Genomic DNA, 25,854 nt, shown 5'->3' with positions numbered 1-25,854 from the left:
TAAGTAATATTTAAATTGCAGTCCTCATTCAGATGTCCGTGAATTACGTGTTTTCTATCAGATAGAATAAAACATGTATCCATTAAAGTCTATGGAACTGTTCTAGGAGTGTAGATAGAAGTAGCACACCTGGTGGAGGGCTTGCCGTGTCCTTTCTGGACAGCTCTTCCTTCTTTGGTCCTCATCTAATGCTCAACTCTCACCTGTACCTCTAAGTAGCTGCTAGCAGCGGGTGCACCCCGGAACACCGCCTCAGCAGGCGGGCCAAACCAGGTGAGGGTAGCCGTTGGTTTTTTTGAGACCTACGGTGATTTTCAAGAGTTTGCCTACCCTTGCATGTGAAGACTGGATATGGCAGACTGTGTGGAAGAAACCATTCAAAATTCAACAGACAGACAAGCAATTCCCAGCACAGCATTGTGGAGCGCTGAGAGGGCGCAGCGAGGCACATATAGGACACTGCTGGCCATCCACTGCACCCTGACCTATCTCTAGTTGTCTCGCCTAGTTCTTGCCACTGAGGCTAGATAGGTACGGGCGAGTGAGGTTGACGACTGCACAACTCTTCCTTACTTTAATCCCAGTCAAGCGCAAGTCATGACTTCAACCACTGCGTATCTAAAGTCCTATGGCGATAGTAGAGTGGCAAAGCTGCAGGTGTGGAATCACTGGAAACTGTAGTCATGAACCTGCACGCAGGCGGCCCAGGCCATATGGTCGCTCCCCACTGGATCGAAGCAGCAGTGGAGTTCGGCAGCCTCCTGGGTGTCTGAGCAGTCCTGTTCAGGATCACTCTGCTCACCTCAATCAAGGACGGGGTTAGAAAGGGTGCCTCAAACATAGTCTGCTTCATTTCACCTGGCCAGCCTACCGCAGCTGGCGGGTTTCCCATACAGTGGTCGACACACGATAAAGAAAAAGAAAATTATGGTACTCAACCTTGGCACAGGGAATGTGAGAACTCTGCTGGATAATACTAAGGCAGATAGACCAGAGAGAAGAACGGCATTGGTTGCTAGGGAGCTAGCTCATTACAAGGTTGATATAGCAGCTCTCAGCGAAACACGCCAAGCAGACAAGGGTCACTTGACAGAGCATAGTGGTGGATATACGTTTTTCTGGAGTGGCCGAGGCAGCACTGGAAAACGAGAAGCAGGTGTGAGATTTGCTATCAAAACTCATCTTGTTCGTAAACTTACCATGCTTCCGGAGGGTATCAACGACCGTCTGAGGGCATTTCAGCTCCCACTTACAAACAAGAAACATGCAACTCTGATCAGTGCCTATGCTCCTACTATGACTAACCCGGATGATATTAAAGAGAAGTTCTATGATGAACTTGAAACACTTATTTCAGCAACTCCACAGGCAGACAAGCTTATTATACTTGGAGACTTTAATGCCAGAGTGGGAACAGACCATCAAAACTGGGAAGGGGTCATTGGGAGATACAGCACTGGCAAGTGTAACAGTAATGGCCTGCTGCTCCTCAAGATATGTGCCACACATACCCTTGTCATCACCAACACCCTATTCCATTTACCCACACGCAAAAAGACATCATGGATGCACCCACGCTCGAGGCATTCGCATCTCATTAATTACATCATTGCCAGGAAAAGGGATGAGATGGACTTTAGGGCCCCTTCACATTAAGCGACGCTGCAGCGATACCGACAACGATCCGGATCGCTGCAGCGTCGCTGTTTGGTCGCTGGAGAGCTGTCACACAGACAGCTCTCCAGCGACCAACGATGCCGGTAACCAGGGTAAACATCGGGTAACTAAGCGCAGGGCCGCGCTTAGTAACCCGATGTTTACCCTGGTTACCATCCTAAAAGTAAAAAAAAACAAACACTACATACTTACCTACAGCCGTCTGTCCTCCAGCGCTGTGCTCTGCTCTCCTCCTGTACTGTCTGTGAGCACAGCGGCCGGAAAGCAGAGCGGTGACGTCACCGCTCTGCTTTCCGGCTGACCAACGCTCACAGCCAGTACAGGAGGAGAGCAGAGCACAGCGCTGGAGGACAGACGGCTGTAGGTAAGTATGTAGTGTTTGTTTTTTTTTACTTTTAGGATGGTAACCAGGGTAAACATCGGGTTACTAAGCGCGGCCCTGCGCTTAGTTACCCGATGTTTACCCTGGTTACCAGTGAAGACATCGCTGGATCGGTGTCACACACGCCGATCCAGCGATGTCCACGGGAGATCCAGCGACGAAATAAAGTTCTGGACTTTATTCAGCGACCAACGATCTCCCAGCAGGGGCCTGATCGTTGGTCGCTGTCACACATAACGATTTCATTAACGATATCGTTGCTACGTCACAAAAAGCAACGATATCGTTAACAATATCGTTATGTGTGAAGGTACCTTTAGAGTGACAAGGGCCATGTGCGGTGCAGACTGCTGGACTGACCATCGCCTCATTGTGTCTAAGTGCAGGCTCCGCATCCTGCCTGCGAGGAGATCCAAAGGGCAGAAAACGACAAAGAGGCTGAATGTCTATAAGCTGCAAAATAAAAGAATTGCAGGGAGATGTTGCAGGCAGAGGGGACCCGCGTTGAGGAAAAGTGGACGATTCTGAGAGATGCTGTTTATAATACTGCTCTGGAGCATCTCGGATCAGTAGCCAGAAATAATCAAGATTGGTTCGACGAAAAGGACAAGGAAATAAAGACACCCCTAGAAGAGAAACATCAGCGGTACAAGGTGTATCAAAATGACCCCACGTCGCTAGCTAAGAAAGATGCCTTTACCAACATAAAAAGAAAGGTACAGGTCAAGCTACGCGAGATGCAGGATAACTGGTTTAGCAAGAAGGCTGATGAAATTCAGGGCTATGCAGATACCCATGACCAGAAACGCTTCTATGATGCACTCAAAGCTGTATATGGACCCCAGACATCAAGCTTGCTGCTAACAGAAAAGAAACAAATTCTGGAACGGTGGGCTGAGCACTTTAATAATATTCTCAATTGCCCTGCCAATATCAATGACGAGGCTATTGCTTGCCTGCCCCAGGTAGAAATAAACAAGGATCTTGATGTTCTTCCAAGTGGAGATGAAGTCAGGAAAGCAGTAAAACAACTTTCTTGTGGAAATGCACCCGGAAAGGATGCTATACTGCTGAGGTACTGTATATAAAGCTGGCGGCCCTGCTCTGATGCAAACGGTGACCAAACTATTCCAGTATACGTGGAAAAAGGAACAGGTTCTGCAACAGCAACATAATTCACATATACAAGAGGAAAGGTAATTGCCAATCTTGTGACAACTATCGAGGCATCTCCATTCTGTCCACTGCAGGAAAGATATTGGCTTGTCTCTTGCTCAACCGTCTTTTACATCAGGGGTGTCAAACTGCATTCCTCGAGGGCTGTAAACAGGTCATGTTTTCAGGATTTCCTTGTACTGCAAAGGAGATAATTTAATCACCAACTCATTATTTGTGTAGGTGATTAAATTATCACCTGTGCAGTATAAGGAAATCCTGAAAACATGACCTGTTTATAGCCCTCGAGGAATGCAGTTTGACACCCCTGTTTTACATCACCTTGAGCAAGGCCTATTACCCGAAAGCCAGTTTAGTTTCCGTGCTAAATGTGGAACAGTAGATATTGTCTTTGCAGCACGTCAACTTCAGGAAAAGTGCCAGGAGCAACACCGTGACCTTTATGTAACTTTTGTTGATTTGACCAAGGCTTTCGACACAGTCAGTAGAGACGGTCTGTGGAAGATCATGGCAAAATTCGGCTGCCCGAGCAAGTTCATCTCAATCGTCTGGCAGTTCCATGATGGCATGATGATGAAGGTTCTGAACGATGGAGACGAATCTGAGGCTTTCCCAGTAACAAACGGCGTAAAACAAGGTTGTGTACTTGCTCCAATCCTGTTCAGTATGCTATTTTCTGCAATGTTAAGTGATGCCTTTAACAACTGTGAAGATGGAATCCAGGTTGGGTACAGGACTGATGGCAAGCTATTCAACCCAAAACGCCTGAAGGCAGTTACGAAAGTGTATGAGACTGTTATCCATGAATTATTAACAGCAGCTGCAGCATGAAATGGACTGCTTTTTGCAAGCCTCCGATAGTTTTGGTCTCGAGATCAACATTAGAAAAACCGAAGTCATGTATCAACCTGTTCCAGGGAAACTATACAAGGAGCCACATATCACGGTGAAGGAGCAAAACCCCAAAGCAGTCGATAACTTCACCTACTTAGGCAGCTGTGAAGTAACCATAGATGCAGAGGTTAATAACAGAATTGCCAAAGCTAGTGCCGCCTTCTGGAGACTCCGTAAGAACATCTGGGAACGAAGGGGACTTAGCCTTACCACCAAGCTGAAGATCTACTGCGCGGTGGTCCTCACCACACTTCTCTATGCTAGCGAGACCTGGACAATCTACAGCCGGCATGCTAAAAAGTTTAATCATTTTCACATGAGTTGCCTCCGTAGACTCCTCCACATCAGGTGGCAAGACAATGTCCCGGACACGGCAATTCTGGAACAAACTGGGCTCTGCAGCGTTTACACTCTCCTGCTGAAAGTCCAAGCCAGGTGGGCTGGACATGTGGTCAGAATGCTTGACAGCCGACTACCAAAACAACTGCTGTATGGAGAACTGTGCCAAGGAATGCGAGCAGTTGGGGGGCAGAAGAAGCGCTATAAAGACTGCCTTAAGGTGTCTCTCAAAAACCTGGAAGTCAACACCAATGAATGGGAAGAGCTTGCCCTGGATCGTCCAGTTTGGCGGGGCAGGATCACCTCAGGAGCATGTGTAGCTGAAGATAGGAAAATCTGATGCAAAAAGAAAGCGTGCTGTCCGCAACGCACAAGTAGTATCTGGCGTACTGACTACATCTGCTTCCTTATGTCAAGTATGTGGGCGAACCTTCAGGGTCCGGATTGGACTCATCAGCCACTCCGGACCCATAACTACTAATTCTCTTCTAACCCCGATGTCATGGTCAACTTTGACTACGAAGAACGAACATCATGGAACTGTTCACATGTCCATGTTTTTTGTACACCGAGTGTCCACAACAAATCATGGAAACATGTAAAGTTGTTTGTTTTTTTCAATCAGATTTGCAAAACAAAATTATCTATGCAAATCTATGGGTCTGTGAAAATCATGGACAGTAAATATTGCCATCAGATTGCAGTCTGTGACTAATCCTAACCCCTCCATGACCTTGGGCTTTTCAGTTTCAGTTTTTTGCGCCTTTTCTTCTCAGAGCAATAACTTTTTCATTTTATCATCAATATGGCCAAGTGAGGGCTAATTTTTTTGCGGGACGAGTTGTACTTTTCAACTACACCATTGGTTTTACCATATTGTGTACTGGAAAACGGGAAAAAAAAATTAAAGTGCTGTGAAATTTAAAAAAAAAAAAGGCAACTCCACAATTGGTTTTGTTTTTTATTAACCATGTTTACTAAATGCTAAAACTGACCCGCAATTATAATTCTACATTTTACGAGACACGACGTCTCCATTTTTAGGGATCTGTGGCTGGGTGAGGGCTTATTTTTTGCATGCCGAGCTGACGTTTTTATTGATACTCATGTGGTGTAGGATCGATGTTTGGAAATTCTGTTACTGCAATGTTGTGGCGACCATAAACCGCAATTCTGGCGTTTAGACTTTTTTTCTCGTTACACATTTAACTGATCTGATTAATTATTTTTATATTTTGATAGATTTGGTATTGCCGCATTAAGAAACGCCCAATGTGCATTTTTTTGTTTTATTTTGAATGGGGCAAAAAGGGGGTGTTTTCAACTTTTATATTGTTAAATTTCTAAATATTTTTAACCCCTTAGTGACAGAGCCAATTTGGTACCTAATGACCAAGCCAATTTTTACAATTCTGACCAGTGTCACTTTTGGACAGGGGGGTCAGGGACCCATCAGTTTTATGAGACCACCTTGACGACTGGTTGATGGGCTCACACTATTTGATTATATCAAATTCTGTGCAAAGAGTCTCTTAAATATTTTCCTAATGTTCAAAAGCCATTTTGCTATTCATATTTCATATATTTCATATTAGACATGCTTTTGCACGATTGAGTGCAACCTTTTTTGTATATTTATGTATGGAGGTAGCTGCTCCTGGTATGCACCTATTCACACTAGTTTGGATGTGCGAGTCTTTTTTTGTCATTTCTATGTTAGCTTACTGACTGCGCACTCCTCTCATCACCATGTGGTTTTTAATTGCATCTCATCACACTTGGTCCCGGCCAACTCATATATAGGCTTTACTGAACAGAGCTGTCCACATTAACCCAGGCATACAGACATTGGCCTTTGGTAAGTGTTCACATTTGGACAGGGGGGGTCAGGGACCCATCAGTTTTATGAGACCACCTTGACGACTGGTTGATGGGCTCACACTATTTGATTATATCAAATTCTGTGCAAAGCGTCTCTTAAATATTTTCCTAATGTTCAAAAGCCATTTTGCTATTCATATTTCATATATTTCATATTAGACATGCTATTGCACGATAGAGTGCAACCTTTTTTGTATATTTATGAAGTTATAGCTCTAGAATGCTTCAATGGATCCCACTGGTTATGAGAATTGTACTTCATGTTAGTGGTAAAATTTCTTAGATATAACTTGCGTTTATTTATGAAAAAAAACGAAATTTGGCAAACATTTGGCAATTTTCAAATTTTAATTTTTGTACACTTAAAACAGAGTGGTGTCACACAAAATAGTTAATAAATAACATTTCCCACATGTCAACTTTTGATCAGCTCAATTTTGGAAACAATTTTTTTTGTTAGGTCGTTATAAGGGTTAAAAGTTGACCAGCGATTTCTCATTTATCTGACAAAACAATTTTTTTAGGGACCGCCTCACGTTTGAAGTGAGTTTGGGGGGGGGGGGGGTCAACATAACAAAAAATATCCAAAAGTGACACTATTCCAAAAACTGCACCCCTCAAGGTGCGCAAACCCACATTCAATAAGTTTATTAACACTTCAGGTGCTTCACGAGAACTTAAGCAATGTGGAAGGAAAAAAATTAACATTTTCCCTTTTTCACAAAAAATTTACTTTGGAACCAATTTCTTTTTATTTTCACAAGGGTATCAGGAAAAAATGGACCACAAAATTGGTTGTACAATTTCTACTGAGTACGCCAATACCCTGTATGTGGGGGAAAGCCACTGTTTGGGGACATGGCAGGGCTCAGAAGGGAGGGAGCACCGTTTGACTATTTGAACGCAAAATTTGGCTGGAATCAATGGTGACGCCATGTCGCATTTGGAGACCCCCTGATGAAGCTAAACAGTGGAACCCACCAATTCTAACTACAACCCTAGCCATATCCCTAATTCCAACCATAGCCACAACCCTAGCCCCCACCCTAACTCCAACTTTAGCCCCACCCTAAACCTAGTGGAAAGATAGAAATAAATACATTTTTAAAATTTTATTATTTTTACCTATCTAAGTGCGTGATAAAGGGGGGTTTGATTTACTATTTTACGATCTATCACAGTGACCAAAATGAGCCAATAGGAAAAATTTCCTATTGTTGCCGGGTGCCAGCTGGCAGATCTCGACGGGGTGCACTGCACATGCGCCCGCCATTTTCTCCCGGAAGAAGATGCCGGCGGCCCGGGGGACTTCACAAGGGGTTCCAGGGACAACGGAGGTACAGGGGGGATAGGGGACCCCATTTCTCTCTCCTCTGATGTGCGATCACATCAGAGGAGAAATTGGACTTTTTTTTGTGGTCACCATTATTCCGTTAATAATGGCGATCGCAACTCTGGGGTCAGTAAAAAACGACTTAAATCATGTTCTCTGGGGTCTCAGCTACCCTCGGTAGCCGAGACCCCAGAGAAATTCCGACTCTGGGGGGACTTTACACTTATTTCTCAGCGCCGTTAAAAAAGCGGCGCTGAGGCATAAGTACCCTTAACTGCTGCACTTAAAAGGCATATCGGCAGTCGTTAAGGGGTTACATTTTTTTTCCTACTTTCCACTTGCTTCAAAAGTCTCCATAGACTTGAAGCTGTGATATTCCGATCACCTATGGTACACAAAGCAGGGCTCAAGTCATAAGGCAGTGCTAATAGCAGTTCGGCAATGATAACCACAGGGGTCCCCTACAGACTCCAGATTATCATGCCAACAAATCGGCGCCTTGTGATCTTGTGACAAGAGCGCCGATGGACAGGATTAATGACACGCTTCCACGGATTGACAGCAACATTTAACATGTTCACAGCTGCGGGTGAATAGCGGTTCCACCAGCGGCTGTTGGCTGCAAAAGTCAACTGATGAAATCAGTTGCCATGTGCGGGAAAACATGTGGGGAAACAACATATGATGTATACATGTCACAGGTCGTGAAGGGGTTAAGGACCAGGGAATTTTTCATTTTTGAACGTTCATTTTTAACTTGCCTTCTCTCAAGAGCCATAACACTTGCTTTTTGTGAAACAAGTGGTATTTTTGAATTGCATCATTCATTTAATTAATAATGTACTGAAAAAGGAAAAGAAAATTCCAAATGGGCCTGGAAACATCATTGTCCAGGTCAGTCTGATTGCATCGATACCAAACTTGCATCTATTTTTATTATGGAAAAAAAATACTGTACAAAAAAAAAGTTTTTTTCCCGCTTTGTTTCATTATTTTCAGACACTGTCTGTTGATGGAGCCGATTGAAGGACTATTTTGTTAGTTTGCATCTCGGCTTTGGGAAAATGGCCGCCGCGATCTCTAATGCGCACGCGCGGCTGCCCGCGGCCATTTTCCTGAAGCCCCGTGCAGCAGAGCACTCCATCTGCGCACGCGCGGCCCCAGGAAGATGGCCGCCCCCACCGATGCAAGGGATTACAGCGCAGATCGCGCGCTGTGTCTTCACGTGGGCGCAGGGAAGTCGGAACTCTGGACATGCGCACACCACTACGCCACCAACGGAAAGCTGGGGAAGAAAAGAGCGCTGTGAACACGCCCACCTGACCAGACCAGCCTGATTGACAGGCGAAAACGGCGACTTTGGTAATGTATTTCTCAGCATACATGGGGAATCGGGGTACACTACATACACTATAGTAACGCACAGCGCAGGCCCTATTTAACAGTATTTATAGCTCAATCTCAAAAAACGGGGTGACAGGTTCCCTTTAAAGGGAACCGGTTATGTAAAATAACACTATTAACCTGCAGGTTTCTAGCGAGCGTTCTGGCACTGTGTGGTGCCTACTCTGAGAGCCCCACTGCCGAGATGAAAATGAAGATTTTGGGAACTCATCATAAAATCTCTTTCTTTGAGCCTTCATTGGGGAACCTAAGAAACCATGAGGGTATGCTGCTGTCACTAGGAGGCGGATACCATGGGAAAAAAAAAAAGTTAGCTCCTACCCAGCAGTGTAGACCCCACCAACTGGCACGGAGTTTGTGAGAAAGCCGAGGAGAAGCAACATAAAGGCAAAAACATAGCTCAAAACAATATACCAGAACTAAGATAACTTTATACAAGAGCAGGTGCTGTGTGCCCCATTGAAGGCTCAGAGAAAGATTTGTGAGTACCCACAATCTTCATTTCTCTATCCCCTCAATGAGGGACACAGGAAACCATGGGACGTCCAAAAGCAGTACCAAGGGTGGGCTAAAGGACAGTACCCTCAAGTCTGAGCTCGGGACACTGTTGCCTGCAGGACCTTTCTACAGAGGTTCGCATACAACGATGCGTAGATGTGAAGTCTGTAGAACTTTGCAAAGGTATGAATGGAAAACTATATAGCAGCTTTGCAAAGCCAATGTCTGGTGGTGGACAGCCCAGGAAGGCCCCACTGCGAGAGAGGAGAGAGTCATGCCTGAGTGGAAGTGCTCTGTCCCTTATCTGATAGGCTTCCAAAATGGCAGAACGGATCCAGTGGGCAATGGTAGATCTTGAAGCAGGGAGGCCTCTGTGAGGACCTTAGAATTCTGAATAATGATGTCTTTATTGAGGTGAAAGAAGGAAAATACCTTAGGAAGAAAGGACAGAACCTGACGCAGGACCACTTTGTCCTGGTGAAAACCCAAGTAGGGGGAATGGCAAGAAAGAGCTGTGAGTTTGGCCACTCGTCTGATTGAGGAGATAGCTACCAGGAAGGCAACCTTCCAGGAGAGGAAGGAGAGAGAGATTTCTTGTAGCGGTTCAAATGGGGACTCCTGAAGGACATCCAGAACTAAGCTAAGGTCTTAAGGCTCTACTGGGTGTCGGTAAGGGGGAACAGAATGTGCTACACCCTGAAGGAAAGTCCTGATCTGAGGACGAGAAGCCAGATTCTTCTGAAACAGAATGGAAAGCGCAGAGACCTGACCCTTGAGGGAACAGGCCAGATTCAAGGTCCAATTGCAAAAAGGCTAAACGAGATGGCAGAGCAAAAACCATGGGGGCAGCATGGTTGGCTTTGCACCAGCAGAAGAAGGCCTTCCACATATGGCAGTAAATGTGAGAGGAAGAAGGCTTCTTCGCCCGAATCATGGTTTGAATGATCTGATTTTTAGAAACCAGCAGACATCAGTAACACGTCTTCAACAGCTATTCCATTAAATTGAATGACTAAGAACTCTGGTGGAAAAGAGGGACCTGCAAGACGATCTGGAAGATCCAGAAATTTCCAAGGAGCATCAACGAGGAGATTGATTATTTCTGCATACCAAGATCTTCTAGGCCAATCTGGAGGGACAGGTATGACGGGCACTCCTTCCGCTTTGATCTTCTTGAAGACCCTGGTTATCAGTGTCAGAGGAGGAACAGGTATGAAAGGGAGAACTGGGACCAGGAGATCACCAGCATGTGGGAGGCAACCGCTAGGGAATTGCAAGATCTGGATACAAACCAGGTAACCTTGTGTTTCTGTCTGGACGCCATCAGATCAACATCGGGAATTCCCCATCTGAGGCAGATCTCGTCGAAGAATGACGGATTCAGCGACCATTTTCCCACTGCGAGGCCCTCTCGGCTGAGACACTTGGTGGCCCAGTTGTCCACGGCCAGAGAGAAGATTCTGCCAGTGAAGAAGAGAAAGGAAGATTGATGGCAAGGGACAATTCCTGAGCGTTCCATTGACCCTGGACTGTTAGGTCTCCAACTGAGTCGACTGGCATCTGTTGTTACAACTTGGCAGAAAGAATCTTCTGCAAAGGACAAGAGGGAAGCATCTCCACCATTCCAGGATCCTCTTGATCTGTGACGGAAGCGTGACAAGCCAGTCCAGGGAGCAAGAGGACTTTTTCCATCTTGATAAGAGAAAGAGCTGTAGGGGCGTGTGTGAAACTGAGTGAATAGGAGTGCTTTAATTGAGGCTACCATACGGACCAGTATGCTCATGCAGATCAGGATAGAGCATGGGGAGGGACCTCAGAGAGTAAGTCCTGTGTAGTATGGCTGAATACATTTCTTCAGGCAAAAAGATGCATGCCTGCGCGGTGTGGAACAGAATTCCCAGGAAAACTATGCATTGTACCGGGTTCAGAGACGACTTCGAACTGTTGATGATCCAGCCTAGACAAGAAAAGGTGTCCACAGTGAGCTACAGTTTAGAAAAAGCAATATCACCTCACCCTTGGTGGAAAGTCCATGTGAGTTTCACTGTGCAAAGCACAGGATCACAACTCTACCAGATGTCAATTATAGTAGCAAGAAAAGGAAGAATCCAGCATCAGTCCATAAAATCCATTAAGTTTTATTGTTTCTTTTAAAACATGCCAAGAACTACCGCATACACCTTAGCATAATGTGAGTTGGCTATAAGGGGTGTGAGGAAAATGCCAGACACATTTCGAACGCTAACTGCGTCTTTGGTAGCCGTGTCTTAGAACGCAATTAGCGTTCGAAAATCATCCGAAGTTTCCCTCATACTACTTATCCTCAACTCACACCGATGCTAAGGTGTATTGCAGTAGTGCTTGCCATGTCCAGAGTGATCTGCAGACGCTCGTGACATGCTGAGGGGGATTGAGCCTTTATCAGAATGTCCCACTGACAGGGTTTGGCTTCACACGGTTGGTGCAGGAACGGTTTCAGTCACCGCTCAGAGCATAGAGAGCGGCAGCTCTAAACACGTTCTTGGCAAGTTCATTTTCTACCGGCAGGGGGGCTCTCAGTGCGGGTGCCGCACGATGTCAGAACACTATTAACCTGCAGACTAATCCCACATTTGTATATGACAGGTTCCCTTTAAACATATTAAGTATCGCCGCGCTTGTATACTTTTGTAAAAAAATAAAGAAAATTTTTTTCAACTACTTTTAAGTCCTCTTAGGGGACTTCAACTTCCTCACATGACGGGTTCCCTTTAATCTATTTTTTCATAAGTGAAAATCACTGATGCAACACTGAAAAAATAAAACAACCAAACACTGAAGAATATTGGTTCCTAATGAAACTCAAACTTGTTTTTTTTTTTTTGCATATATGAAAAATCATGGAAGTCTGAATGAGACCTACAGGTACAGCCTTTATTTGGGTCTATAAACTGGAGCTGCAGTTAAGACATAATGTGACACATATAACAGGAAAGTCTGAGACTTCTACTTTTATTTTTTAATCTTCTCTTGGCTTTGAATCTAAAAACTGTATTTAAAAACCTGAACATACCCTTAGGCTCTGCTAAATCAGCAGTAAAAATCCATATAAATATTCACCTGTAGCCATTTTGTTAAGAGGCAGAGATAAAATACAGTGTAAGTCACTGGAAGAAAATCAAAGTCACGCATTGTAAATTACACAGTATTATATGATTTTATAAAGACTGCCCAAAAATCATTGAAAAACAGTATTTCGGTGATAGCAGCTACTGTACAAACATCTATTCAAGGGTGCAGAACATGGAAAAAGAACAAAAAAATACCTCTGTGTCTTCAAACAGCTGGCAGTCATCCTCAACATCATCCTGTTCCTGGAGCTCCGCACTCTCGCCTTTTCTTGTCTTTTTACCGTCTCCTGTTTGATGTGAAGTTTCGTCATTAGTTTGTAAATAACTCCCCTGAAAATGATGTCCCATAGAGGAGTTACTTCTGGCACCACGTTTTAAGGTTTCCTGTATAGTAGCTTGTTTCACCTTGTTTCTAGGATTTTCTTGCCCTTTCTCCTGGGGGCATCCAGAAAACCTGTCTGACAGATCCAGGGGCTTGTCGAAGGAAACATCTTTTGTGCCATTTTTTACCGGAAAATCATTCTCTTTATTAACAGATGCAATTTCACATTTTGCGTTGCCTTCACTTTCCACCTTTCTCCGTTTGCTAGATCTGTTTTGCTTATAGACCTCACGGTCCACATGATCTTTGCTCAGAAAAGCACCATTGGTGCTTACTCCAGTGATTACGGAGTCAGTTGGTTTCCTGCCTGAGGACGGTTTGCTGCCAGAGCTAATTACAGAGTCCATTTCTGTCCTGTGGCAGCGTGTGGTCACCACAGAAGAGTCTTCTGCCTTGCACAATACATGGACGGCAGCTTTGTTAGAATATGAGGATGGTTGGTGAGAAGCGCTATTATCGGTTTTGCAAGTGGTCTCCATTTTGGAAGTGGCCATCCCAAACACAGGTGAAATCTGCTGTGGGTCCCACTCCAACTCATGTGAATTATTCTGCATATTCTCAGTGAATCTGTGCCAAAGAAAAAAAATTAGCCCAAGTTGCATTGTGACAGCATAAACGCTTAGTAATACATACAGAAACACACACAATACACCGACACTACAACGAAGACATTTAGGAATTCAGTTTTATATTATGGCTTTTTTAAAAAAAAAATCTAAGTTTTGGGGGGAAAAAAAATCAAGCGTGCAAAATAAATAGCATCAAAATTATGAAAACAAGAGTTATATATATATATATATATATATATATATATATATATATATATATATATATATATATATATATATATATATATATATATATATATATATATATATATAAAAAAAAGTGTCCTGTAATTGAAAACTGTGCTAACAAAGATCTGGTCTTCATGAGTCATTTAAATAAAAAAAGAAATTTATATAGAAAAGGAGTTGCAATCACAAAGGAATAAAGTCAAGATACTAAAAGGTATGTATACAGAGAGCTCAAGAATATGAGAGAGAGAGATCTGACCTGCTGTAAAAGGTTGCAGTATTTAAGATTAAACTCTGTCTCACAGCCATGGAGTTTCAGGCAGAGCCCAAATCAAAGAATGTTGCACTTCAGGAATAATTAAATAGTTAATAAGCAAAATCATCAATCTTTAGTTTTCACCCAGTTTATGTACATATTATCTAGAGAACATTAATTTACATGTCTGCAGCCCTAAATGGTTTCTTTAGCTGAAAGCAACAAAAACATGAGAAGTAATATAACACACTGACAAATATAGATTACAATTAGTGATGAGCGAAGTATACTCGTTGCCCGGGTGACCTCCGAGTATTTGTTAGTGTTCGTAGATTTAGTGCCGCAGCTGAATGATTTACAGCTACTAGCCAGCCTGAGTATATGTGGGGGTTGCTTGGTTGCTAGGAAATCCCCATATGTATTCAAGCTGGCAAGTAGCTATAAAAATCATTCAGCTGCGGCGATGAAAACTAAATCTCTAAGCAGTTACAAATACTCAGAGACCACCCGAGCAACGAGTATACTCGCTCATCACTAATTACAATGTCTGCTCTGATTATTTTCCTTATCGGTCCAATTGTCTGTGCAGATTACACAGGTGGTGCTAACTGCATAACCACAGTCCATACGGTCTATTAGGATACATGGAAGCCATACAGGCTGTCTCCCACATGCACATGTTCCCCTTACTTCCCAAATAGCCAGAGGCACAGCTCAATGTTTAGCCAACTTGGTGTTAGTAAGTATTGCATGGCTGCCATTAATTTAATACTACATTTATTCTCTGCTGAGCTGCTATCTGAAACTTCACACAAAATTACACTCAGTACCTCTGGGACCCGCACTTACAACCAGCACTGCTTGGCTGTTTCCGTAACTCCCACAGAAGGAAAGTGAGAGAGCAACACAACACATAGTATCACACAGGAGGCACATCAAAGCAGTGCATGAACTGCAAAACTAGCACAACCATACATCACTTTTCCAAACACAGTAGAAAATAAAATGGCCATACACATTAGATGACTACCAGCAGAATGAAGCAATCGGCCGAGAGCCATCTCAGCTGACACTCCCATACATAGGAGCGCTCGTTCGCTTGAGCACCTGTGTGGCTCTAGGAGAAAGCCGCCAGCTGACATGTTGGCCGGTGGATTCCTTCTGCGTGAACAATGTGATTGGCAGTTCAAAATCGAACATGCGCAAACCAAACCTTCACCGACCATCAGTGGTTTGGCACCCCATACAATATCGGTGGGTTCAGCCAACGTTAATATAATGTGTATGGAAGCCTTAAGAAATTGTGCTAGCTTCCAATAATGGCAAAGAAAAAATGATAAATTATGGCCATAGAAGGGAAGAGAATAGCTGCAGGGAAGAGAAAACAATTTAGTAGCAGATTACTGGGTTAGTAAAATATCAACACACATGACTTACTCCAATTCACTGTGTCTTGGAGACAGATCCTCCTGCTTGTTCAGTGCCTGCACAGCGCCTGCATGGGTTCGTGGACTGCTTAGAACTCTCTGTGATTGCTTCAATAAAAGCACAAGCAAAACAGGAAATCGTGATTATTTTATTTCTGCATCAAACGGGGTAAATTGCACTTTGTTGGGGCATGTTCTCTGCCACAGCTTGGCTTTATCAAATATATCCCTGCTTTTTTTGTAATAAAGATTACAAAAGTCAAATTAAATTAATGCACAGTAGCAGTCTATAGGTATCCATACACCTTAGAAAAACACTGGATGAGTATTTGGGGGTTAATGTTTCTCAAAATCAATTTATTTCACTACACATTTCTCCTCTAACAGCAGAGCAAGTAGGCAACTTAAGTCCAAATAACATCTCCCTCTAACCCTGATTGGGCACATTAATCTCTTTTATTAAATGATATATTTGCCCAAATTCATATATTTATTTCATCCCCCCCCCCCCCAGTTATTATTATGAAATGAACATTTCGCCCTCAGAAAGTTTGATTTCAACCTTCTACTGGCAGGGGGGTCCCATAGAATCAGCTTATCTAGTTTGCAGTGCCTATACATCACGGAGGCTTAGCGGCTCCTAACTTACGTTTCCCCAGTCCGTTAGACAAACTGCGTTACACCACAGTATAACACGTTGTAACGCTGTCTGTTATCGCCGCCATTAATCCCTATGTCGGACGCATCGCTAGTGCAGGCCCATAATGGTGTCATTGATGTGCCGTCATTGAGTGAAGGACCCTGGGACACAGGCTCCAGCGTTTCCGGGTCCGTCACCGCTAGCGCAGATAGAGCATCTGCTAGCTCTATGCGCTAGCGCGATCACATTTCGGCACTTGCATTAACGCAGCCCATTTAACGCATGTGTTGAAAGGGCTACTTTAACGCAATGTGAACTTAGCCTTATCCTTTTACCTTCTGGCCGCTTATGCAGCGCCCCAGTGTCCTGGTCGTTGCAGTAATGTCGCTCTGCCACTAAGGGGAGTGATGTTATGTCTGATTGCACTAAAGGAGTTCATCTGACCAGGTATCACAGTCACACATTACACTTCACCCTCTGGCCACCAGGGGGAGCAAAAGGCACTATGTATTAGGCCACTCCTCACACTGGTAAAACTGGGGGTTGGATAGGAAGTTAGGACAGAACGCAGCCTGGGAGAGTCCAGGGAGGACCTGTCAGGGGTGGGTTCCTGACAGGGGCCTAGCAGAAAGAGTAGAAAGTGACAGATCCGCGCCTGCACTACCTTGCGGCGGTATCCCAAGAAAGGACACGAAGAGAAGGATATTGTGGAAAAGTGAGAAACGAGATCAAAGCACAAAGGAGAGCCAGTAGGAGTCGTGCCCCAAGAACGGCAACATCCTACTGAGGCGCGTAGCCGGTGACCAGAACACCGAGGAAGTAACTGATTCCAAGCACTACTTCAAATACCGCAGGACAGTTAGTTATAGGTTGGCTGTCTACCATACATCACCTAAGAAGACATAGGGGGCAAGCGTGGAGAGGGGCGTCTCTAGGGTCCCAGAATAGCTACGAGCTTTCCCGTCAAACGGGTGCATCCTATCCAGATAAACTTGGGGGACGGAGAGAGAGAGAGAGAGAGAGAGAGAGAGAGAGAGAGAGAGAGAGAGAGAGAGAGAGAGAGAGAGAGAGAGAGAGAGAGAGAGAGAGAAAGAACGAACACGAGAGTTGTGAGGACTATCCCGAATGCTCAGCAGGGTAGAACTACAACACACAGGCGCTAGTGGTAGGCACTGATTTCCACCTGCAAAGGGAACTCTGGATGTGCCTTCGGACCGGCCGGTCTCAGACAGCCCAGTTAACAGTGCTCCGGATTGAGGATCCCGAAGTCTTCAGTAAAAGGTAAAGAGACTGCAACCCTGTGTCCTCGTTATTAACTGCGCCTCACACCATCGCCACCTATCCTACTCAGAAGCCCTGGGGATATACTTCACCTGTGGGAAGGTAAACCATCTAGCTGCCATCACATCACCCCAGTGGACCCCAAGCAGTGTCGGTCGACCTGACTGAATACCACAGGTGGCGTCACGAAACCTTAGCTGACTTTCATCACCCCTTTCATTGGTTTTCCTTTATTGGATGTTTTCCTTTATTGGATGCTGCCCTTCCCGTGGTTGTTCCTTCCCGGGGAAAGGCCTGACTATTCATTGCTTGCCTTGAGAAACACGTGATGGTGTCTCCGCAGCTTACTTTACAACCCTAGAACCGAGACAGAGAGGACCAGTACCGAGTACCCCGCGGCCCTGTGTCTGGGGGCGCTCCACTTATTTAGTGTACTCCCATTGGTGGATAGATATTGATATGAGCAACGCCACCACTGCACTAGCATTGATGGGTTCTTATGAAGGGTTAACAAACCCACATATCTATATAGTGCAGACTCATCAGCTCTAAACCTTAATAAAACAGTGGCTAACGTGTGGGAAATCGCACAGAATAAATTGAGGGGCTTGGATATGCCATTAGTGTCACCTAGGGTGCCACTCTGGTTTAATCCTCATCTTATTCTCTGCCTGATGTGGTCCTCTGGGTAAGCTTCGATGTCACTTTCTCAGATACTTCTGAATTGCTAACCCTTGAGGATTTCCAAACCAGATAAGGGTTCCTGATATTGCCAAGTCCCTATACATACAAATCCATCAGGCGGTTTGGAACATCGCCAGCGTCTTAGGCTTTTCAAAATTGGAGGAACTCTTAGGGATCTCCGATTTACCTATACCCCTCTGACAAGCATATTTTCTCTTCTCCAGCCATCTGTGGTCAAGCTTTATGATAAGGCTTATGTGAAATGGGTGGCAGATACACTGGACTTTGCATTGGAGGAATGGGGAGATGAGGAAGGTTCATTTTATTCCTTAGTCATTGGTGCTAGGGACTGTTCGATCCAGACAAGATTTCTAAGTAAAATTTATTATACTTCAGAAAGGTTGAAGAGGTTTGTGATGGTTCTGATTTGTGTTATCATTGCCAAGAGGCGGTGGGCTTCCTCATGTACTCAATTTACTCCAGTCTGATTCGGAGCAACTTCTGCTTCTTCACAAACACTTTGAATTCCCTAAAGTGCTGTCCCTAAAGTGTGCCTGCTGGGTATTATTGATGAGCTTATTGATGGGTCCTACAACAGACCCTTTTTTTAAATTCTAATTTTTCAGTGCTAGGAAAATAATTATAATGGTATGGAAATCCACAGAAGTCCCATGTATGTTCCACTGGCTGCAGAAAGTCAATAATTAAATTCCACAATATAAATATATGACTCGGAGGTGTGGTTACAAAGTTTATAAGGTATGAGGATGGTGGTTGGTAATAGAAATATACCGTATGTCTGCATAGGGTGTTGTTTAATGACATATCGGGGGCGAGGGTGATGAGCATGGTGACCGGTATGATTGGATGTTGGGAATGAGGCTGTATATTAAGTATTTAGTGTATGGATATGATTCTATAGTTTTTGTTCATTCTTTTTTATGCAACTACATGATATTAATATGGAGTTAGAAGCATGCTACTTCAGTAGACATTAATGATAATTATTACAGTACATTTAAAAAATGGAAACAAAAAACAAACAAAAAAAACCCCAGCTGGCTGTATGCACTATTTTCGTGGAGTCCTGACTGTCATCCAACAGGAGATGCGAGCAGAAAGAAATATTGGGCATGTTGCATTACAAGTGGCTTATTTTCCTCAAATGACATTACTCCTAAAAAGCCCAAACACACGCAAGGGGGGGAAATGGGGGTGTGTCTTACAAAGCGGACATACCGCTTACCGGTACCATTGCAGGATGGGATGAGGTGGTGTCTGCCGCTGCCCAGGGTGATGCTGGCATCTCCGATGCTGCGGGCGGCTCTGCTGACATTTTGTGAAAGGCCAGAGCCCCCCCAGCAGTTGGTCCATGCTTTACTGTGCGACGAATTTCGGGAAAATGGCTGCCGGGAGGCGGCGCATGCGCAGGGAGATGAGATTTCAGCACTGAGATCTCATCTCTTGAGATCTTGGTCCAGAGATCTCCATCTGCGCTTGCGCTGCCTCCCGGCAGCCATTTACCCGAAGTCCACCGCACAGGAAAGCATGGACGAAATACCGGGGGGCTCTGGCCTTTCACAAAATGTCGGCAGAGCCCCCCTACACCACTGGAGATGTCAGCATCACCGGAGACACCCCCGCAGCACAGGACACCTGCAAACCCCCTCATCCCAGCCTGCAGCAACGCTCCACTCCTGCCTCCTCCAGCAGCGACCCTGGGACCTCGCTTCACCGCAGCCACCACCCCCAGTAAGCAATAAGATGCATGGATTATAAGAAGCACCACCAATTTATTAAAAAACTTTTTTTTCTATTTTTCTCCTCAAAATTTGGGGTGCAGCTTATAATCCAGAGCGTCTTACAAAGCGAAAAATACGGTATATTTTTTTTAATTTTAAAGCTGGTTATCGCCTTTAACATGGTCTAACACACAACAGAAGAAAGTAGAATTTTGGCACACATGTACCAATGACTTACAGATTCTTCTATATGAGCATCTAGGCCAAGGGTTTCAGCTACCACAGCCGCTAAATTAAAAACTGGTTTCTCAGCATTAAAATCACCCTCTTCCTGCTTTGCTGTTGAAACACAAATTAAAGATATTTTGTAAATTACCAATAAAAAATAGTTTTTTTTATACCGTATAGCATACAACTGATTTACAGATACATAAAAATAATTCAGAAGTGAAAAATAACCCTATAAACACATTATTATGTGCAATTCCAAAACCCGAATTCCCTGATGGGTTTCTTCCAACCCTGATACTTTTGACTGACAGATCTTTCCTTATGTACACAAATAGGGAGAGTCTGTCAACTGGAAGGGGAGAAGCCCGCCAGATCCAGTAGTGGACTAGTCAGTGGAGACAGAGACCCTTCCAAGTACGTTTACTCAAAAATGCCGCAGCATTACTCTGCAATCACGCAGCCAGTGTCTGATTAATGCTGCCTGTGGTTTGGGTAGCATGAATCTAATGAAAGTTTCCCATTAATTCTTTGCTTACACTTAGTAGACAGTCAGAGCGCATGACATGGCAAGTTCATTTTGGTGTTCTTTGATTTCCCCACTGCCATTGGCAAAACACAGAGTAAATTGGACTTTTAAACAAATAGGTCCATTGGACACAGAGAAGAAAATCATGCCCTCAGTTTAAAAAAAAATTGGGTATCCATTTATTTAGGACAAAGACTAAAAGATACATTATTAATTTGCTAAGACGTCACAGTGCAAATTTTGTATTCCGAATACTCATTATTTACTTCCTTAAAAGGGGCAACAATAAAAACTATTCTGTTAGTTTTCAATTACGTTATCCTCCCACCCCCCAAAAAAACTAACTGTTCGTTGCACTGTTCCACAACATGCTTAGCATGCCATTACCTTCTTCTATGCTGATTGACAGCACTGGTTTTCCCGGAGCCAACTCTGTCTGATGATGGCACAGATAAAGATCAGTTGTGTGCGCACGGTCATCGCTTGCTGCACAGTGTGCAGGAGAGCACACATCACTTTTTCCTGTCTACACAGCAATGACCGAGCAATGTCAGCAGCGAGGAGAGAGTGATGTGTGCGCTTGCGCCAGCACACTGTGTAGCAAGTAATGTCAGCAGAGAGGAGAAACTGACATAAACCTCTGACATGCACACATTGTCCCTGCACAAGGGATAACCTTCGGACAGCGCTGACTCTGAGAAGCCAGCACTGCTAATTAACGAAGAACGCAGTGGCATGTTAGATAAGTAGGCAGAAAGGTGCACCGACGTGTTCAGCCACACCAATGGAATTATTTTTAGGGCAATAGAAAAAAGGATTGGAAGACTAAAAACATTTTTTGTTGCGCCATCCTCTACAAGGCTATGTGGTTAGTTTGAAATGTTCTGTAAACTTGACAAACTCTCTATAAACCTGCCAAGATGGTGAAGCATTTTTAAGCTACTGTGACAAAGGTTTATTACTCAGCCAGAATATTCAGGAATTAATTAGTTAAAAAACAGAAGTTTTTTTTTTCAAAACCCACACAAATATCTCTACCTATAGTAACATCTAGCCATTGATTTGCTGTTGAATACTTACTAGGAAGAGGGGATAACCGTAATGGACAAGTATCAGCAACCAAGATGGCCTCTCCTTTTCCTCTATTTATTTGGGTGGATGTAAATAATCTTGCTCCAGAGCCTGCAAAACAGCTCAGCTGCATCAGTGAATTTTATCAATCAGTCATACCTTCTGCCACAACACATTAAAAAGATAAATTATTATTATTATTATTTATTGTTATAGCGCCATTTATTCCATGGCGCTTTACATGTGAGGAGGGGTATACATAATGAAAACAAGTACAATAATCTTAAACAATACAAGTCATAACTGGTACAGGAGGAATGAGGACCCTGCCCGCGAGGGCTCACAATCTACAAGATATAAATAAAGAGAAACCCACAAAAAAAAAAAAAAAAATGCTAAAATGACACATTCCCATCAGCGTAAACCTTACTCAATTCCACCAATATTTTAATACTCTAGTTTTATGCACTTGTTTGATTTCTACAAAAAGAACATTGTATTCATGAGAACAACCCCTATCAACATGGCCTACTAGACCCAGCTCATTTACGGTATTTATTTACTGTAGGGTATTTGCTCATTGTCTTTGTTTTAGGTTTTGTCATGTGAGAATAGGAGCTGATGCTGTTCTCGGCAGCAGTCATTAGGCTACGTGCACACGTCAGGATTTCTTGCAGAAATTTGCTGAACAAAACCGGACATTTTCTGCAAGAAATCCACAGGCGTTTCTCTAGTGTTTTTTTCCGGAGGTTCTGGGATGCAATAATATGGTGGGGAATCCGCAAAATTGATGAACATGCTGCGTTTTTTTTCGCGGAAAAAAATGCAACATATGCACAAAAATTGTGGAATGCATTATAAATGATGGGATGTTTCTAAACGTTTTTATCGCGTTTTTATAGCGAAAAAACGCGAAAAATCCTGAACGTGTGCACACAATTACACAATGAATGGAGGTCTGCTGTTTAGCTCTATATTATGTAAGACAAAAGACAACGTTATAATGTGTACAATAGTGATGAGCGAATATACTCCCGAGCACGTTCGGGTGTCCTCCGAGTATTTTTTAGTGCTCGGAGATTTAGTTTTCAGCGCCGCAGCTGAATGATTTACATCTGTTAGCCAGCTTGACTACATGTGGGAATTCCCTAGCAACCAGGCAACCCCCACATGTACTTATGCTGGCTAACAGATGTAAATCATTCAGCTGCGTCAACAAAAACTAAATCTCCGAGCACTTACAAATACTCGGAGACCCCCTGAGCGTGCTCAGGAAATCTCGAGCAACAAGTATATTCGCTCATCACTAGTGTACAATGCTCCTAATAGAAATGGATGTTCAAGTTGCTTCTGAAAATTGAAATTGCAAAACCAAGAAAGAAAAATGCAATTATGAAAATCACAGAATCAACTGACAAGTTAATAATAAGAAAATATGGAAACAAAAATTTCAAAGTATCTTGATATTTTTAGAATCGAGTATGAACACCACGATTAGAAATCCCCACACATGTCTTGGCTGCTATCATAGAGGTTATAAATGGTTATCTGAGGAATATTCTCCCACACCGAATTCACTTGGGAACACAGCTCCTTTGCAAATGCTGACCAAAGACGTTTGATATGTGCTCAAAGTAAGACAAGTCCAGAGACCCTGCAAGCCATTGTAGCACATTTAGGCACGTGCAACATACGGCCTGGCATTGTCATGTTGAAAAATGGCTCCGTGGAAACTTTGTAGAAATGGCCGTATCACTGTTTCCATGACACTTGTACTGTTAGCAAAATATGACATATACCAAGTGTAAGGTATTAAACATTGTCTAGGCAAACCGTCAGAAGGCATTTGCACAACAATGAGCTATGATCTGGACGTCCAGTTACCAGTGATCTCCTGGCCTCACGTTACCACTCTTCAAAGGCTATCATGGAACAGAGGAATATGGCAATTGAGGCTGGAACAGAGGTCTACCCTCTTCAGGGAACAGTCTGGCTTTTGTCTTGGATGCAACAATGTCCTGAGATTGGTCTAGAGAATATGGTGGGAAGACAATGAAAAGGCCTTAAGGCAAGTTCTAACCGGTCCTACTCCAGGGACTATAATGTACGGTAGCTGGACCCCTCTAGTCTTTATTCCAGGTACAATAAGAGGTTGTGTACATTGATTTGGTCGTGAAACCAGTGGTACGGCCATTTCTCCAAAGTGTCCCAGTAGCTTTTTCTCAATACAACAACACCGGTCTGCATGTTACTCATACTACTGTGAGCAGCCAGTATGGCCTAAATGTGCTACTATGGCCTGCAGCGTCTTCAGGCGTGTCTCACATCAAGCATATCTGGCATGTCATTGGTAGGCAATTGCAAAGGGAGCTGCCAACAACAGATCTTGATGAATTACGTGCCCAAATGCATTCAGCGTGGCAGAACATTCCTCAGACAACCCTTAAAGCAGAGGTCCCCAACCTTTCTGACCTTGAGAGCCGCATCCAGCTATGAAAGAGGGTCACAAGCCACATTCAGCTCTGAGAGAGGGTCGCGAGCCACAACCAGCTCCTTCCCTCTCACAGTAGTGACACCGAGAGCCTCCATTACCGGTATAATGATAACCAAAGCTTTTCCACTGAAATCACACCAAGGCAGTACGCCAAGCAAAACGGTTTCCTATCTCACCCCCATTCAGATCTGCTCTTCCATACAGGGCTACACAGAAAAGTCACCATTTAGACATCTGCTCTTAATAGTTCTTTACACCTGGTGCTATTGCACCAAGCTGGCAGGCAACGAGCCACACATCACGGGCCCGCGAGCCACATGTGGCTCTCGAGCTACAGGTTGGGGACCCCTGCCTTAAAGGGATCCGGTCACCAGAAAAAAAAGCCATTAACCTGCAGATATGGGGTTAATATGCAGATTAATAGCGTTATAATGCTGCCCGGCGCCTGTAAGCCCAATGCTGTGGGGAGAAAATTCACTTTATTCTCCCCAGCAGCGTTCCTGTCTGAGTCACGGGGGCAGCGCCGGCTGTAACCGTGGCCCCGGCCCTGACTGACAGCTGAGCCTCAATGCAGAGGGAGTGTCAGTCAGGGTAGGGAGCACGGTTACAGATGCAGGTCTGTATTCTCAGAGCAGTGACTGAACCAGCGCCGGTGTGCCCCCCCCTCCTCCCCCTGAGTGACAATGGTTCTGCATTGGGGCCACCTGTCAGTCAGGGTCGGGGGAGCGGTTTCAGTCATCGTGGTATACAGAGCGGCGGCTATAACTGCTACTCGGGGGAATAAAGTTCACATTTTCAGTGGTGACAGGTTCCCTTTAACCCCTTCATGACCGGAGCTTTTTTCTGTTTTGCGTTTTTTGTTTTTCGCTCCCCTCTATCCCAGAGCCGTAACTTTTTTATTTTCCCGTCAATATGGCCATGTGAGGGCTTATTTTTTTGCGGGACGAGTTGCACTTTTGAACTACACCATTGGTTTTACCATGTTATGTGCTAGAAAACGGGGAAAAAATTCCAAGTGCGGTGAAACTGCAAAAAAAGTGCAATCCCACACTTGTTTTTTGTTTGGGTTTTTTGTTAGGTTCACTAAATGCTAAAACTGACCTGCCATTATGATTCTCCATTACGAGTTCTTAGACACCAAACATGTCTAGGTTCCTGTCAGAGTTTGATAGCGGCATTTAACTAGTTAATAGCCTCGGGTGGATTGTGATATCACCCGTGGCTATTGCGGGCACATGTAAGCTGTTCAGAACAACTGACATGTCCCCGGAAAGATGTGGGCTCACTGCCGGAGCCCAGATCAAAGCCTGGGGGATACGGACATCGGCGTACTAATAAGCCCGATGTCAGTAAGGGGTCAATACCCTCATTGATAATATATCAAAGTGTGTAATTGCGTGTATTTCTGCATGTGGCGATCATACTCAGTACTAAATAAATTGTGATGTTTTGAAAAATTTGTTTCCATCATTTGCATATTACTATCATGTCTATTGAGCCTGTGGTTTCATTATTATATGAATTTTCTACTTGGTGTTGAAATTTCAATGCTGAGGAGTGTATACAAAAAGGATGGAACAGTGTAGCACACTATACTACTCCATTCAGTGAGACCCAGTATAATAAAAA

At 44.0% G+C, this 25,854-nt stretch overlaps 1 protein-coding gene across 4 annotated transcripts in view; it reads right to left on the bottom strand.

Annotated features, from left to right (window-relative positions):
- The window catches only part of RBBP8 (RB binding protein 8, endonuclease), an 85,856-nt gene that overhangs the window by 15,304 nt on the left and 44,698 nt on the right, over positions 1–25,854 (bottom strand). For all 4 annotated transcript variants that reach the window (XM_069731189.1, XM_069731188.1, XM_069731191.1 and 1 more), the window contains 4 exons: positions 21,741–21,842; positions 20,142–20,242; positions 15,567–15,664; positions 12,890–13,643 (listed from right to left, as the gene is read on the bottom strand). In XM_069731189.1, the coding sequence (XP_069587290.1) occupies positions 12,890–13,643; positions 15,567–15,664; positions 20,142–20,242; positions 21,741–21,842 (1,055 nt within the window). The remainder of the gene's footprint in view (positions 1–12,889; positions 13,644–15,566; positions 15,665–20,141; positions 20,243–21,740; positions 21,843–25,854) is intronic.

This window comes from Ranitomeya imitator, chromosome 6 (genome assembly GCF_032444005.1).
Source record: "Ranitomeya imitator isolate aRanImi1 chromosome 6, aRanImi1.pri, whole genome shotgun sequence".
Taxonomy (NCBI): domain Eukaryota; kingdom Metazoa; phylum Chordata; class Amphibia; order Anura; family Dendrobatidae; genus Ranitomeya; species Ranitomeya imitator.
This window is presented reverse-complemented; position numbering and strand designations above follow the sequence as displayed.